The sequence below is a fragment of the Botrytis deweyae genome (assembly GCF_014898535.1).
Source record: "Botrytis deweyae strain B1 chromosome Unknown BDEW_006, whole genome shotgun sequence".
Classification (NCBI taxonomy): domain Eukaryota; kingdom Fungi; phylum Ascomycota; class Leotiomycetes; order Helotiales; family Sclerotiniaceae; genus Botrytis; species Botrytis deweyae.
Genome location: NW_024066213.1, coordinates 165,284 through 181,586, shown reverse-complemented (window position 1 = coordinate 181,586; position 16,303 = coordinate 165,284). Strand labels below are relative to the sequence as shown.

Below are 16,303 nucleotides of genomic sequence, written 5' to 3'. Positions count from 1 at the left end.
TTTTGATCTTTAAAGCACAAGTACCAGTACCATTCATTTCAAATGTGTATAGGAATCATCTTGAAATACGTTTCTGTACATATCCTTTCCTTTCATCCAAACGTGGTGGTTAATGTTCATGTACACGTTACAGCACAACCGAAACTTGAGAAGTCACCATCGTACCAGCCACTTGTATTCGATCGATCAGCCAAATCTACGAGCAGTCCTGATGATATAAAGGAAAGCGAAGAAGAAAATCAGAATCAGGATCAGAATCGAAATCAAGACAAGAAACTACATACAGGGGACACTGCGGACCGTTACCATTTGAAGAAAACATCATAATCTTTCTTTGGCGATGGTAATGAAGGGGTCGATGCGCATGGCAAAAGGTCTCGAACTTCTATGATATCGATATCAACAGCTGTCCAATACTAATCCAAGATATCATTTGACCGAGGGGAGAAAAGCAGCTTCCCTTCTTCCCCTGCATCAATCAAGCTTCCCCATTCGTGTCTTTGATTTTTCTCGCTCCATTCTTGAGGTATCGACTGCATACTACGACGTCACAATACTTCTATCCCATTCAACGAATTTTCAAACTTTTTTCTTCTCCACGAACGGAATAACAACGGATTCTCCCACGGTCTGCAAGCAAGATTCTATTCTCCGCGAAATCTCGGAGACTCCATCATTCTTCTCTCCTCATTAAAAAAAAGCAAGGAAGGACCATTCAATTGCATCGCATCCACTACCTCCACCATCATTTGGGGTTCCCAGACAAGAGAGAGGGAGCGAGTGAGAGAGCACCAGAGAGCACAGGAGAACACAGCTTTCATTACGAAATCTTTATCATACTCGGCATTGCCATCTATCTACTTACTGCACGAGAGTACATGCATACAGACAATACACTCTTCTAGTTCGACAGATATCCATCAAATCTATCTGCAGCATTCATCCAAATCTGACTACCGATCACACGATAATACGATCGAATTTAATATATCAAATAGCCATCATCCATCCATACCTACCTACCTACCCACCACACTCGTACCAATCCAAGATCCAATTATATCGACTCTTGCTTGTTAATGCATCGAATGCTTTCTCTCTCTCTCTCTCTTTCTCTCACTGCTCGATACATTATACGCATCTATCTATCTACCTTTGACCATTCATGAATTGAGACTCTGACTTTTCAACCCCTTGGAGTTTGAACTAATCCTTTTCCAGGAGGGTTTTTCTACAGAAACAGCATCATCATCATCATCATTTTCACCCCCCTCCCCTCCCCTTCCCCCCTCGAGTGCATTTTTTTTCCCTTTCTTCCTTTGTTCCTTGGAGGAAAGAGGTTCAAAGTAACACAACTAGCACCGCATTAGACGGCCCTTTTTTGGAGAGGGCCTTATTGATTTTAACCAATCGAATCATCGAATCCCTCTCAAATAAGTGGAGATATCTTGGGTCCCGACTCCCAACTCTGCCCCTCCAAAGTTTCCCAGGCTTTGGTTGTGTTACGAGCGTGTAATCGAGATATCTGAGATTCTGAATTGCCCCGCCTCCCGCCAAGTTGGCCATAAACTCCCCCATCCTAACCAAAATTACGTCCTCAATTGGAAAGGGCGACCCGCCCACCAACTTCAATTCTAAACAGAAGAAGATTCCTTTCACTTCCGATTTATATTCTCAATCTCCTGTTCCTTCTTCTTCTCTTTTTGCTCACTTCTTTTCTCCTAAAACTCCTTCTCAATCAACAAATCCAACACCGACATCCTTTAAAGAATCCAACCTATTTAAACCTCACAAAGTCTCGAGACCAAATCCAATCAGCCTCATCCATTTAGCCTCCGTGACCTTTGTGGTTATTGCCTTGGTAAATCGATCACGAGCCATTATTGCATTCTGTTGGTTGTTACTAATTCTTTATACGTAGATTGTCCAATTCTTATTCACTGATACCCCTCCGCTTTATTCGGCATCTCTCCATCCCTATTCACCAACATCGTACTCTCCTAGAGCCAACGTTTTGGATCAGGGAACTTGCGAATCACCACATCCATTTCCCACAGAAGCGCCAATATCAAGACCACACAAAATGTCTTTGTTAGCAGAATCAAAGCGCGTTGCCGCCGAGTTTGAATACACAGACGAGGATGTGCGACGAGGTGTTGCTGAATTTGTCGCGGAGATGAGTATGTAAATCTGCCAACCAGTTTATGGATTGAAATTAACGTCTGCATAGATGAGGGATTGGAAAAGAATGCAACCAACATGAGTCAAATTCCAACATACGTGACTGGAGTCCCTAATGGAACGGAAAAGGTAGGAGAAGGAGACCCGCATTTCCTATGCACAAAGCTGATGAATCAATAGGGACTATATCTAGCGGTCGATCTTGGAGGAACCAATTTCCGAGTTTGCTCAATTCAATTGCACGGAGATACCACATTCAGTCTTACACAATCAAAGGTTGCGATACCCCGGGAGCTGATGTTGGCTAAGACCGCATCGGACCTTTTCTCATTTTTGGCAAAACAAATCGAACTTTTCCTCAAGACCCATCACGAAGACCATTTCGCGGCCCACATCAGACGTCGCAATACTGTCAGCACTCCAGAAGGTTTCAGAGATGAACATGTCTTTAGACTTGGATTCACGTTCAGTTTCCCAGTTCACCAAATTGGTATCAACAGAGGAACTCTGATTAGATGGACAAAGGGCTTCGATATTGCGGATGCGGTTGGACAAGATGTTTGTGAATTGCTACAAAAGGAGATTGATAAACTGCACTTGCCAGTGAAGGTCGCTGCTCTTGTAAACGATACAGTCGGAACATTGATGGCAAGAGCATATACCTCACCTGGAAAGACTCAGACCTTACTCGGAGCAATTTTTGGTACTGGTACCAATGGTGCCTATGTTGAGAAGCTCGAGAAGTTAACCAAGCCTATGGAAGGAGATTTTGATAAGACAACTGGTGAAATGGTTGTCAACACAGAATGGGGCTCGTTCGACAATGGTCTCAAAGTTTTGCCAAATACCATTTATGATCAAATCCTTGATAAGGACAGTGTCAACCCTGGTATTCAAATGTTCGAAAAGCGAGTTTCTGGCATGTTCTTGGGTGAAATTCTCAGAACTGTTCTCGTTCATATGATCAAGAGTCCTACCATTCCACTTTTCAGAGACCAATCTTCCGCAGATAACGACTATCGCTCAACAACTACAGTCGATGAAGCCGGTCCTCTTTACAAGCAATGGGCCGTCGATAGTTCTATCCTCTCGATTGCGGAAGCTGACAACAGCGTTGGTCTTCGCGCCCTTCGTCAAGAACTTGAGAAGTCTCTCGGTGTCTCAGCTGCGTCATTGGAAGATGCTCAAACCGTCAAGGAAATCGCCCATGCTATTGGTAAACGTGCAGCTCGTTTAGCCGCTGTTGCAATTGGTGCCATTGTTCTCCAAACTGGTCGTCTCGATATCAAATCTGATGCTCCTGGACCAAAATCAACAGCTGCCATCATTCAAGATGTCAAGGATTTGAAGATTGCCGATGCAGCATCAGCTACTGCCAACAAACTCGCTGACACAGCAGGCTTAGCTGTCAACGAGGAAGACGTTATCGATATTGGTGTGGACGGTTCTCTTGTTGAGTTCTACCCAGGATTCGAGGATCATATGAGAGAAGCTTTGAGAGCTATGGATGGTATTGGAGCTGCCGGCGAGAGAAGAATCAGAATTGGTATCGCCAAGGATGGATCTGGTGTCGGCGCCGCATTGATTGCGCTTGTGGCGGCAAAGATGGAGCAACAGCAACAACAAGATTACATTGGAGATTTAAGGAGTAGGTTGGGTGGTATTGGAGAGAACGCGATTTGAGAGTAATGGCTGCACGACTTGTTATGAAATGATTAAACGAATGGTTGATTTGTTGTTTGTCGACTTACTAGAGAAAGTACAGTGGAAAAACAAATATCAAGGTGAATTGATGGGAATGGATGGGCGAAGGGGTTGGGGTCGGCGGTTTTGGTTACACACATAGTTTAGGCATAGGGGGCTGCTAGGTGGCTACCTTTTTTTCAAGTATCATTTAGTAGGAAATGTGAACATACTTATGAATCTTTTAAAAGCTTCAAACTAGAATCACTTGCATGACCTGGAGCTTTGGCTGTTTGAATCTGTGTATTCGTCTTTAGTAAAGATTACTAGGAAAATCTTATACAAGGAAAGATTGTTATTTGGTAGGGGGTCGGTAAAGATGTGATACAACGTGATGTCACTCTTTGAAATACGGGAATATGGGATCATGATCTATTTAGCTGACCAGTTTTGTCTAGACATGAACGTAAGAATTGCTATGCATCTAAATACCACCAAGGAAGTCCACAATCCTCATCAGTGGACAGAAAAATGCTCTAGACCGAGATAATTAAGGTCTTTAAAAAAGAGCCTCCCGACATACTGCAGCATACCAGTCTCTCGCACCATCTCCCAAATTCCACATCCAGGCCTAACCACAGAGCCCCATCCCAGTCTCGCTCCCCACATCACCTCACCTCACATCTTCTCCCTCTCCCTAACGGTAACCCAAATCGGTTCCTTCTGCACCACGATATAATTCTTCAGCGCCAACCAATCCACGCCCTTCCCGCCCGCGCTCTGCAGATCGAAATTCCACAGCAGGCGCGCGAGCACCAGGCGCACTTCGGCCTGTCCGAAGGCTCGTCCCAAACACACGCGCGAACCTAAGCCCCACGGTTTCAGGATGTGCCGATTATCGTGGGCGTATTCGCGGGGCCGGAGGTGCGCGGGCAGGAACCGATCCGGGAGGAATTGGAGACTGTGGTGGAAGTTTTGCTCGCTGAGCGCTATGGCGATGGTGTTGCATTGGATGTGGGTCTAGGGGGATGGGGGGTCAGTTTGTGTGGATGGATGGATGTGGATGTGGATGGAGAGTTTGGGGGAGGTGAGGGAAGCTGAGGGAAGCTGAGACAAGAAAAGACAAGAATACTCACGCCTTCAGGAAGAAAGTATCCGCAAACAGTTGCGCCGCCACGAGGAACGACCCGAAGAAGTCCTCCCGAAACGGGATTGCAGATTCGTAAACCTTCGTTCACTACCGCGTTCAGAAATGGTAATTGCTGAAGAGCACTTAATGTAATATCCTCTTCCTTTTCAAAAATCGTGCGAACTTCCGCTTCCAATTTCCCAAGCTCCTGCGGATTTTGCACCAAACAGTTGAGGATTCCACAAATCGTAGTCCCCGTCGTCTCGCTCCCTCCGAGCAGTAAGAGAGCAGTTGTGCTTTCGATCTCAGGCATGCTCATTTTGGAAAACTCGGGATTGTTCTTCGGATCAAGCATGACCGTCATGAAATCTCCTTCTGCCGATTCGGGACGCTGCAGACGGCGATGGATTTTCTCCGCAGCGTACGCAAAGTGATCTTCTTGCATCTTGCGCGTGCTGGCGGGAAGCAGTTTGAGGATGAGCGAGTCGAGACCGGGAAAATATTGGGTGACGGCTGCGAGGGCCATCACTGTTCATATTAGCAATGGTAATAGCAATCGAAATCGCAATCGCACTCGAGTATTGATGTTTTGAGTTTTGACTGGATGATCGGGAACGAGATATGAGTGAGAACTTACTCTTAATCGCATTAAAAATCAAGACCGCCCACGGATGATTCGCCGTCTCCTTCAAACAATCAAACGACTCTCCCAACGCCAACATCCCAATAACATCAAAGGACCACCAATTCATCCAATCCACCACATTGATGCGGGCGCCCATGCGCGCATTTTCCGGTCTCTGCATCTCCGCGCGCATCTTGTCCACCATTAACGAAACATACCTCTGCAAAACCGGTTCCTGTCTCGCGACCGCGCGATCCGTAAACGCCGGTCCGAGTACCTGACGCATGCGCATGCTAATCTCAGCATCCACCGTCGTGATGAGATTTTCCGCCTGTCCGGGGGGCGATTTGAAAAATACCGGATCGCGGGGAAAGGGCTTGTGGTCCCCGACGGGGCTGAATACATCGTGCCAGACGTCTTCGTGCGCGATGGATACTTCGTCCGGGGCGGTGCGCACGATGGTTCCGTACTGGGAATGGAGGCTGCGGGTGTCGATGACGAGGTTGCCGCGCAGGAGAGAGAGGATGTAGGGGAGGCGGGTGGCGCGCCAGAGGAGGGGACCTGGGATGCGGGTGAGTGGGTGGAGGGTGAGGTTGTAGAGGGTGGAAGTTGTGGAATACTAGATGGGGTGTTAGGAGTAGCTTTTTCTTCTTTTTTCTCTCTTTTTGGGAATGGGAATGGAAAACTCACGAGGATCAAAACGAGGATTGAGAGACTGCTGATGGTGAACATTTGAATCCAGATATTGGTTCCGAGGAGAGATGGCATATCCATATTGAGAGGTAGAAAACCCATCGTGACGGTAAGTATAAAGTATAAAGGATATTTCTAGAAACTTGACTAAGTCTGTAGTTGTCGAGTTCAAATTTGAAATGGAGATCTTTCAAAATGGAGAGCTTTCAAAAGGGAGAGCTTTCAAGATGGAGAGCTTTCAAAATGGAGATCTTTCAAGAAGGAGATCTTTCAAGGATATTTTTCAAGATAGATATAAAAAACGTCGTAACCTTACAAGTTACTCTCTTCCAACTCTCGATTCGAAATATAGAGAACTTTTAAGCTACCTCCGGCTACCTAGGTAGATGAACTAGGTAAGCTTGTTGAGAAAATTAGACTAAGCCCTGGAGGGTTGGTATATTCACTATTCCTTAGCTCAATGAGCTGGAGTTTTTGGAGCTTTGCGGAGTGAATTCTGGGAGAAGATGGATGGATGGATGGATGGATGGATGGATGGATGGATGGATGGATGGATGGATGGATGGATGGATGGATGGCGAGTGTAGATAGATGTTTTATTCACTTATTTGCTAGGTGCTTATTTACTTTCCAATCCTAACTAGGTACTTCAATCACAAAGACTAATAACTACCTATCTACCTACCTACCTACATAGAATTAATCACTAAGATCACTCAAAGGTATCCTTTCTATTGAAGACCTCGGGATACTGTGTTTTTGTATATCTGAATTTGAATCTGTATCTGTATCTGTATCTGTATCTGAATAATGATAATAATAAGTATTCTTGATGTCGCAAATTATAATTAGGTAGGTAACTTGTTGTGATTAGATGATTTATTGTTAACTCGATAGATGAGTAATGTAATTGCTTTTGTTGGAGTTGAGGTGGGGAGGGAAGGGGGGAGGAGAGTTTGGAGTTGGATGTGAGATAGAGATGAAGTAATAGTAATAGAGATAGAAATAGAAATAGAGATAAAAATAGAGATAGAAATAGAAATAGAAATAAAAATAGAGATAGAAATAGAGATAGAAATAGAGATAGAAATAGAGATAGAAATGGAGATAGAGATATAATAATCTTGAAACTTTTGAGAAAGTAAAAGATGTGGGAATTTGTAAAGGTAATTTACGAGGCTGATCGATCATGGGAGTCCCCGATTTTGGAGCTGGAAATGAGGTAGTTCGTGGTGGTGAATTGGATGAATTGAGGGGGGGATTATAACGGGGAACTGGGAGAAACTGCAGGTGAGGTATTTATGATTTGGAGAGGAGAATCGATGGGCTTGTGGGAGTAGATGGTGATGTTTGATATTATGATACTATATTGGTATAGTACAATATTGCTATCCACAAACTTATAATCCCCTACAATTTCTCCGAGCAGAGGTGTATTTAAACTTTCAAAGTAGTCACCAAGACTTTCTGATTCAACCACGATATCTACTTTCAACTGACATCTGCTTTGACACAGCTACACTGAAACCCGATATTTTGTCTCACTCACAACACCCAAATCGAAAACCCATCTCAAAACATCATCAACCCCCCTTTCCACTCTATCGCCAACGATTCCAAAGCTTTAATCAGACAACTAGCCCCCCGAAAACTAGAGGATCAAAAATCCATTGGTTCTTTCTCCCTCGATATACGGTTTAGCATAGCGATCTATGCTAGCCAGGCCTGGTGGCGATGGAAAGCATATCCTCGTGTTCCCTCCCTCTTATTTTTAATAATTACTCGAAAAGGAAATATTAGATGGAAGGTGGTTGGATAGTTTGTACTTTGAAGATTGATGGTTCGAGTACTGCAGCTGCTACTCTGGCATTCAAGTGATACTAATTCAAAGTCCTCATTTTGGAGACGATATCGCCTTGCGAATTAAGAGAGTTGAAGGATTCTGAAAACAGAGTTGCGAGCATGGGACGTAAAGGTACTTGTCCATGTTGGATTTGAGATTCTGGTCCTATCGCTCTTCTCGAACAATGAGAAGACTATATTTTAGAGCACAAATTTCCTGGACGAAATGTTCTCATGACGTTGAATAAGGCTAAACTGACTAAGTTTCGTCCTGAGATCTTGTACGGTACTCGAAAATAACACTTGTTCATTATGCGGAAGCTTTTGCGGGCTAAATTGATTTTGATCATGTGGTTCATCGTTTGGATGGATGTGGATTGATGATGGCGTCACTTTCTCTTCAGTTGCATACTTTATTTAATGTATGCGATTCAATGGGATGAAAATGCAGAGAAGTATCATAGGAAAGTAATCGATTTGAGTAGTGGTAAGAGTAGTGGTGGAGTTCCTAGTGCCTCTCCCTATTCGATGTTGGAAGTTTCATGGATAGGTCATTAAGAATCTCGCTTGTGTGGATTGATCAACTAATTAGTTGAATAGATCACTTCTATCTTTCTGAAAGTATAATTAAGTCCTTGATCTTAAACAGATGGATCAAGTGGGTTCTTTTCTACAATCGAAGCTAGAATCTCACGGGGGAGTGGTTGGGTTTGGTAAGTTTCCACTCACCGTCATATGCCGTATGCCGCTAATTTTCATCCGGATTCCGGACTATTAGCCGATGTAGGCGATACAAAAAGCTCTATTGTAACCATAATCTTCTCAGCCTATCCATCGGTCCTCCGAGAATGATTGAAGACTTCAAAACCAAACATCATTTTCGCATGTCTAAGGAGGAGCAAATTGGATTTATGAGCGCTAATTGCGATGCTCTAGATGCACTTCTTCATTCTCCGAGTCCATCAAAACATGAGGATTCTATTGTAAAGATCGCACAATTCTTATGTAGGGAATGCTATGCCGTTCGTATTCAAGACAGATGAGTAGGTCTCTATCCACTTTATATGCAACATGTGATACTGACAAAAATGAAAACCTTTGTCGACGAAACCTATGGTTCTATAGCTCGAGACCAAGCTAAAGTTGTTATCAACAGTGTGAATTTTCCAGTGTTTCACGAGTAGTACAGCTTGAGCGAAGATACTGACTAGGATGAACCAGGAGTTCGCGTTCTGGCTGCTGTGAAGAAGGACCTGTTCTTCATTGCAACATGTGAGCGCTCATGCCTCAATCGAGCACTATCGCGATTGAGGCCAGAAATGAATATTTCGACACAAGTTGTATGGAATTTGAATGCCCTAAAAGTAATATCGGTACATCGAACCTTCAGTGACAGATGTATGTGGCTAAAGATCCGACTCTTAGGTGAAGTGATGTAGCTGGGTTTGGCGGACGCACCTGGACGAGACACACTCAGTAAGGAACCAAGTATGAGGTTTCCTCAGAATAGAAAACTCCTCTTCAGACTCGACCCAATACAGCTTTCTGAGTGTCTAGATACTAAAAATAAAATCAAATCTCAAAATTTCATCGTGAATCTTTCCACCCTTCTTTCAATCCTCGTGTCCAGGTCTCATCATCTATATCCGCAGATGGATGTTGAGATATTCATCTGTAACATCAAGCGCAGATACTTTCTCGACATAAAGTAATCTATAGCTAACTTTGTATACAGATAGTTTTTATGTAAACCTCGATCGAATTGACTGCTGATAATGTATCCATCTCGCTGTTGAATCCGAGACTACCCAGTTTTCCAAGTGGGACCTAGAAATCCTGGATCATGGCTCGTGCAACAGGATTATTATCGTGTAGATCAAACATATAATTGAGATGAAATAAGAGCTCATGATCGTACAGGACTAAATTATCGAGATGGGAAACTCGAATCTGATGAGCTCGAGTGCGTAGTGTTGATAATATGCTTACACATCATCGATTAACAAAACAAAGCAATGAATGCAGGGATGAAAAGAGCCTGCTGGTGTGTATTGGTAAATGGAAAAGAGAAATCAAATATAGAAAGAGCGCATGCTTTGAAATTTCGTATCCATACTGATATTGAAAAATGAAAATGACATCTATCCTTATGCTCCTGTCTATATCCCTATATCCCTATTCTCATCTCATCATCATAATCTTAATTATCCATATGCTGTCGCGCAAACGAACTCCTCGCTCGAAGTCTATAGCCATATTTCTCCAAGATGAAAGGGATAGGGACCAATAACACAGCTAAACATGCTAATATTGTTCCCGCCCAATTATATCCCAAATTCAGAAACATCTGTTTCCCAAACAAAGGGAATCCTGCACCGGCCAAATTTCGTATCAATCCCACGCCAGCTAAAGCACTTGCTGAAAATACCATGTAGCTATCTTCAACATAAAGATAAGTCATCAAAATGAGTGTGCAGAAAGAATACCCAAATAAAGTGGTAGCAAGTATGGGTACAATCCAGTGAATATGGTATTGAGGTGGCGAAGTCCATGCGAACCAGAAGAGACTGATCGGTAGTAGAATAGCAGCAAGTTTACTCAGTTGGACTCGTGCTTCTGGTATATTCTTGAATCTTTCAGGATCAAGCTCCTCTTCAGATTGCGTTTCCCTTGTTCCAGCTGCACGAATTCGTTTCTGATAATGGTTTTCTTGCCATATATTGATAAACGGACCCAAACTGATGCCGACGATAAGTCCAAGAAAACAAAGACCAACACCGACTATACCGAAACCATAACCCATCTTGCCAAATACGAGATTGAAAGCACTGTTGAAGAGAAATGAAAGTCCGTACAAGAAACCGTTGTAGAGCGCTGCAAAGATGATCACGGGCTCTGTTGCTAGAAAGCGGAAAGGTCGAGAAAGGGTGTTTTTAAATAATTGTCCCAGAGACTTGCTCTGCATTTCCATGGGTACCGTGGCGACGATTCTTCCAGCAGCTTTATTCAGTCGATTCGCACGTCTTCGCAGAATCACTGAACGTCTCGTCTCATTTCCAAAAACAAGAAGTACCACCACGAGTATCAACCAGAATCCTCCACAGATCCCTAGCAAAGCCCAGAAAACTTCTCGCCAGCCATATCTTTGTGCAACGAAAGACATCAAGAAATATCCGGAAGGACTCCCACATACTGCGGCCCAGAGAAAAATACTCATCGCTGGCCCTATTTGATCTCTTGGCCAGAGATCAGCTATTGTTCCACCAAAGTTGGCAATTGTCACACTAGCAAAGAGACCTGATAGAAATCTTAAAACAAGGAACCCTTCGATATTTTGTACGAGTGCTGTCCCAAGCAGAAATAGAAGGAATGTTCCATAAGGAATGATGTATAGATAAGACCTCCCATAGTATTCGGATAAAGGTGCAAATGTCATCGGTCCCAATGCTAGACCGAGGATATAGAGTGAGAGACCCAATACTCCAACTTCAGAACTGACATTGAAGGACCGGGTAAGATTTTCCTGTGCTGGTGAGTATCCAGATGCTCCCCAAGAGACTGTTAGATCGATCAATGTGATGCTGCCCACAATAGACCATTTTCTCCAGAAAGAAAAGTTGCGAGGATCAGAAGGCTCATCGGATCGAAATGTCAGGACTTGTATTTCATTATCGGCTGAGCTTGCGTACCGATCGGGTTGAGATGACCGATTCATGATTACGTACGTACGTAGCTATGTACCCAAAAGCACCCTCTCTTCGCTAAGTTGAGAGAAGTAAGGGAACTCTGTCGATTTTGATGTGTTGTATATGGTTGGATTCCATCAGGACCTGTACATTCAATTGGAGGCGTCTTTCATTTCTTCTTGTAGGAAGTTGATGTCGCTCAATGATGACGCTATGATGCAAAAATGGAGGTCATTGTTGTGATTGGATCTACTGTGTAATACACCGAGCACGAAAATCATATACCAAATGAGGGGTAAGTGCATACTTACACATATGTGTGGGATACGACGATACGTACCCCGACTCAGCAGAATGAAAACCCCGGCATATCATAATTGCCAAAATCGACAATCTTTGAAGAACACCTTGGACTCGAAATCAAACAAGTGTTGAAGAACATGTCTTAAATCGAGAGATGTCAACACCATCATAGATTATGAGCCCATGGAGATTCTGATTATATCCTGAACTAAAAGATTGATGAAATGATTTATCAAACTATTCTGACAATGTAGTGCTGTTTGGACCTGCTCATCTTTTCATCCTTCTAGAGCTGTGTTCAAAAGATTACCTAGGCACATCGGGATTAAATTCTTATCTCTATCGTCAAGGGATATGTCAACGATGTCTCCAATTCTGGAGACTGGAGCTGATTTCAACAGAGAGAGAGAGCAGAGCAGGCACCATGCTTGATAACTTTGTATTGGACGTATTGACTGAGCTTATCTTTATCATTTATTATTGATTTTTTAAATCGAATGACGAATACCGAGAGTTTGAAGTTGTTGCTCGGATTATCGCTTCTGCGAAGATTGATGAAGGGGTAAAGAAGTGTCGAACCTTTATGAAAATATGAGAACAGGTAATATTGATAATCATCCATTGACAACGGAACTGTCAAATATCGACTTTCGAAAAGAAATACTTTATCGATTTTGAAGAAGCTATCTAGGTACAGAGTGGGGAGGGAGCTAGTTATTATTCTGGTGTTCTTCCCGTTTGAAGGGTTTTCAAGGTGGTGGAACAAGACACGGCAAAAGGAACACCTACATTGACTAGCATTATGGGAAAGTGATATGCCAAGAAATTCGGAGTGACCGAAAATCATTAACTCAAACGGAAAAAGAACAGAATATTCATTTGTTTTTACCATGAGCTTTATCCTTATTTCTTCTTCCGATTCAGAGATATCGATACTCTCGCAAGTACCGAAACTAACAAATAGTATTCGGTAGAAGGAAGCCACTTCTAGAGAGTCTCTGCCCAGTCTAGAACTTCTCATGCATCTAGATATTGAACAAGAGCTTCATGTGTAAGCTCCGGAGTATTGAGGCACAGTAGAACGATCTCCTACCCCATCAAGTAACTTTATATACGAGTATATGGACATATATTTCACCATCAATCGAAAAGATCATCTATCACGGATGTTCCTTGTACCGAGTAGAGAGGTTGCATTCGGTACTTATCGACCTTTTATTACATCGCAGCAATCATATTGATCGAAACCCCTGCAGCGATATTGGCTATCAGTGTGCAACTAACACTCCGAGCTTCTTGTGGAGTTGACACCGTTTAGTTTTTGGGTGTAATCCATGTCGACGGACGGAAATTGAACCGGACTTGTTAACCTAATGGTCCGCTTGATCGTCAACTTTGATCCACAGAGCATTACTTCGTAAAGTAGTTAAATGAAGCCATGAGCCGGTTCTCTGGTACGATTGACATTTTATTGATCAATTCCATACCAATATCGGCTTCAAATTATGAGTCGAGGAAGCCGACAAATGCCAGGCCGATCCGAGCCTTATGAATACTCTTTCATCCCCGCCCCCGCTCCTGGCACCGACTCAGAATTCCAGGGTCCAATTCAGCAGAACATCGTCGACACGATTGAACAATGGAATTACGATAGTAGCTATAACGACCCTGACTTCGGATACATAGTACCGCTACCGGTGAACACTCTGGAAAGTCAGTATGCATCTGACACATCGAGATCATCTCGTGATCCTAATAGCTTGGAACGATCCTCCGCGACCGAGGAATCTTTACTAGATCTGCTAGATGGTTCACATACCATCGCCAATCCTACAAATATAACGAAAAATCCCAAGCCTCAGCAATTACCAGAAGCGCTTAAATACTTAGCACCAGTACCCACACAAAGAGATACTTCTCATCAATCTATTAAGACCCAATCGAGGAACCCTCAACAATCCGCAACCGATGAGCTACTACCTCTTAGACAACCTCCTACACATTCTCACTATCCTGAACAACAAGTCCAAAATGCACAGTCAGTATCCCATCACCCAGGTATACGAATCTCCGGCTAATCTCCTTTATCAAGACCGATTTCTTATCAACCTTCTACAACACATCCCACAACTCTGGCAGTTGTGAATGACCCATTCCTGTACGGTGATGTTGATGTGTTTTCGCAACCATTGGAAATTCAACTAGGCCCAGTACTACCGCCGTCATTATCTAAAGGAAAACGAAAACAATCTTTCAGCCCTTCCCCGTCGCCGGATCCTAACTCATCACGTCCAAGAAGGGTCGCAAATGCCAAGCGTCGGCGCGAATTCACTTATCCTGCTTCTCCAAAACCTTCATTTGGCTCCGAATGGTGGGAAAGTGATGCTTCACTTTGCTGGAGATGCCGCAGGCATAACACAAACGTAAATCATATCTTTCTTTCGCAGCACCCACTGGTTGATTGTGGGAAGCTTCTCTTGATGAACTTCGGCTGACTTTACTACACGGCAGCACCTGATATCAGGATTTTGTGATTCTTGCATCCGAGTGTCAAACTTCAATGTCGCTCCAAGCACTCAAGGGACGAGAACGGAAAATTTGGAAAGCCTAGTCTTATATCTATTACCATGTTCGGCTTCCCTTTCTATCATCCTTAGAACATGCAGTATCTAATCAAGCCTTAGCACATGTGGAAGAAAACCTCCGCGCTATTCCTCGGAATACACTAAAAACCAAAACTTGGCGTATGTTTTCTGCTGAGAGGGCCGAAAAAGCATTCGATCACGATTTTGACAATACCGTATTCAGAGATCATTTCGTTTTAGCGCAAGAACAGGCTCGTTCAACCGGAGTCTTCGACGAGAAATACTCAGATCTAATGGCAATAGCTCAAACATACCAAGAATCTATTCTTCAACCTGTTAGTACCTTTGTTCATATTATTTCAGGAATGTTTCTGACCTACTCATATTTAGAACAAATCTCTCGAAGCTTCTTGCAGGATTTTGATCGAATGCTGCGAATTATACAAATGCTTTATCACAACAACGATGCCGCCAGCTCCAATTCCAGTTCTTAATCTCCTCGAAAAGATCCGCACCACTCGCAGCACGATGCGCAGAGCTTTCAAAGAATATCAAAACCTGGCACTCGCTCCCTCCGACTTTCGTTCTCGACGTGATTGGCTACCTTCATTTCTTTCCGCATGTTCTCTTGCGATATCGGCAGTTGTGTTCATAGATATGATGGTAGCGGTTCCATCACCCTACAAAGAGAGAATTTGGGGTGTGGCATGGCAAGAGAGAATAACTCAAATAAGACATGGAGGATATGGAATGATGTTGGAAGTTCTGAGAGCAAACACAAAGAATATCAATCCATTGGAGTTGAGTTGTTGGGATCAGGATTTCGGAATGGACACAAACTTCCAAGTATTAAATAATGCTCATGATCCTTTTGCTGGAAATCAATACATGAACGCACAGTACAGCACCGGATACACAATGGATCCTTCCTCTAATCCACAGTTTTCCTATGGACTTGCAACACCTGCAACACAAGACTTTGCTCCTGATCTTCTATACTCCAATTTGGATTACGACCAAGCTTATTATAACAACTGGCAACAAATGCATTTGAGAATGCAACAACAAGCAAAAGCGGAAGAAGAGAGAAGAATTTTACTAGGAGATACTTCGCCAGAGGCACTGCAAGGAATGATGGCAGTGAAATCCTGGCAGATAAGAAATTTTGAGCACCTGAAGTTGGGAGAGAATATTTTCAAGAAAGATTTGTATAGACAAGCGACTATCAATCCAATCGCGGGCTTGTGGAGAATCTTTGATATGAAGTGAGGGATACCTCGGGGTATTCTGATGCATTGGGAGAAAGATATTTATGAATTATGAGTTGGCACTTGAATTCAGATTGTAAAAGGGACATGAAGGATTAAAAAGAGTTGAATGACTTACTTCATTCACTCACTTCCTTCTCAAGTATCAGGCCTATAGAACATTTATTTGTAGTCTTTAATAATAAGTATTTTTCTCAAGCTTTCACATCATTTTCATTCAGCCTTCTTGAAAGTTAGCTTTTCAAAATAAGATTTTAATATTATATTTTTTTGATTATAAAGAGTATCGATATCTAAGGGACTTAACC

General features: G+C 43.1%; 4 protein-coding genes across 4 annotated transcripts; 2 read left to right on the top strand and 2 right to left on the bottom strand.

The window, feature by feature from the left end:
- Nucleotides 1-2,083: 2,083 nt before the first annotated feature.
- Nucleotides 2,084-3,864, top strand: EAE98_003261 (uncharacterized protein; the record flags this gene model as incomplete). Its single annotated transcript, XM_038950881.1, has 3 exons — nt 2,084-2,180; nt 2,231-2,310; nt 2,362-3,864. 3 exons carry the CDS (start codon nt 2,084-2,086, stop codon nt 3,862-3,864), a joined length of 1,680 nt encoding a protein of 559 aa, XP_038812345.1.
- Nucleotides 3,865-4,542: 678 nt separating this feature from the next.
- Nucleotides 4,543-6,392, bottom strand: EAE98_003260 (uncharacterized protein; the record flags this gene model as incomplete). The annotated part of the gene is made up of 4 exons (XM_038950880.1): nt 4,543-4,884; nt 5,001-5,521; nt 5,631-6,237; nt 6,309-6,392. 4 exons carry the CDS (start codon nt 6,390-6,392, stop codon nt 4,543-4,545), a joined length of 1,554 nt encoding a protein of 517 aa, XP_038812344.1.
- Nucleotides 6,393-10,353: 3,961 nt separating this feature from the next.
- EAE98_003259 (uncharacterized protein) lies at nt 10,354-11,868 on the bottom strand (the record flags this gene model as incomplete). The annotated part of the gene is made up of 1 exon (XM_038950879.1): nt 10,354-11,868. One exon carries the CDS (start codon nt 11,866-11,868, stop codon nt 10,354-10,356), a length of 1,515 nt encoding a protein of 504 aa, XP_038812343.1.
- A 1,779-nt stretch (nt 11,869-13,647) lies between these two features.
- Nucleotides 13,648-15,996, top strand: EAE98_003258 (uncharacterized protein; the record flags this gene model as incomplete). The annotated part of the gene is made up of 5 exons (XM_038950878.1): nt 13,648-14,180; nt 14,235-14,565; nt 14,654-14,771; nt 14,827-15,062; nt 15,118-15,996. The coding sequence occupies 5 exons, from the start codon at nt 13,648-13,650 to the stop codon at nt 15,994-15,996; spliced, it is 2,097 nt and encodes a 698-aa protein (XP_038812342.1).
- Between the last annotated feature and the right edge of the window lie 307 nt (nt 15,997-16,303).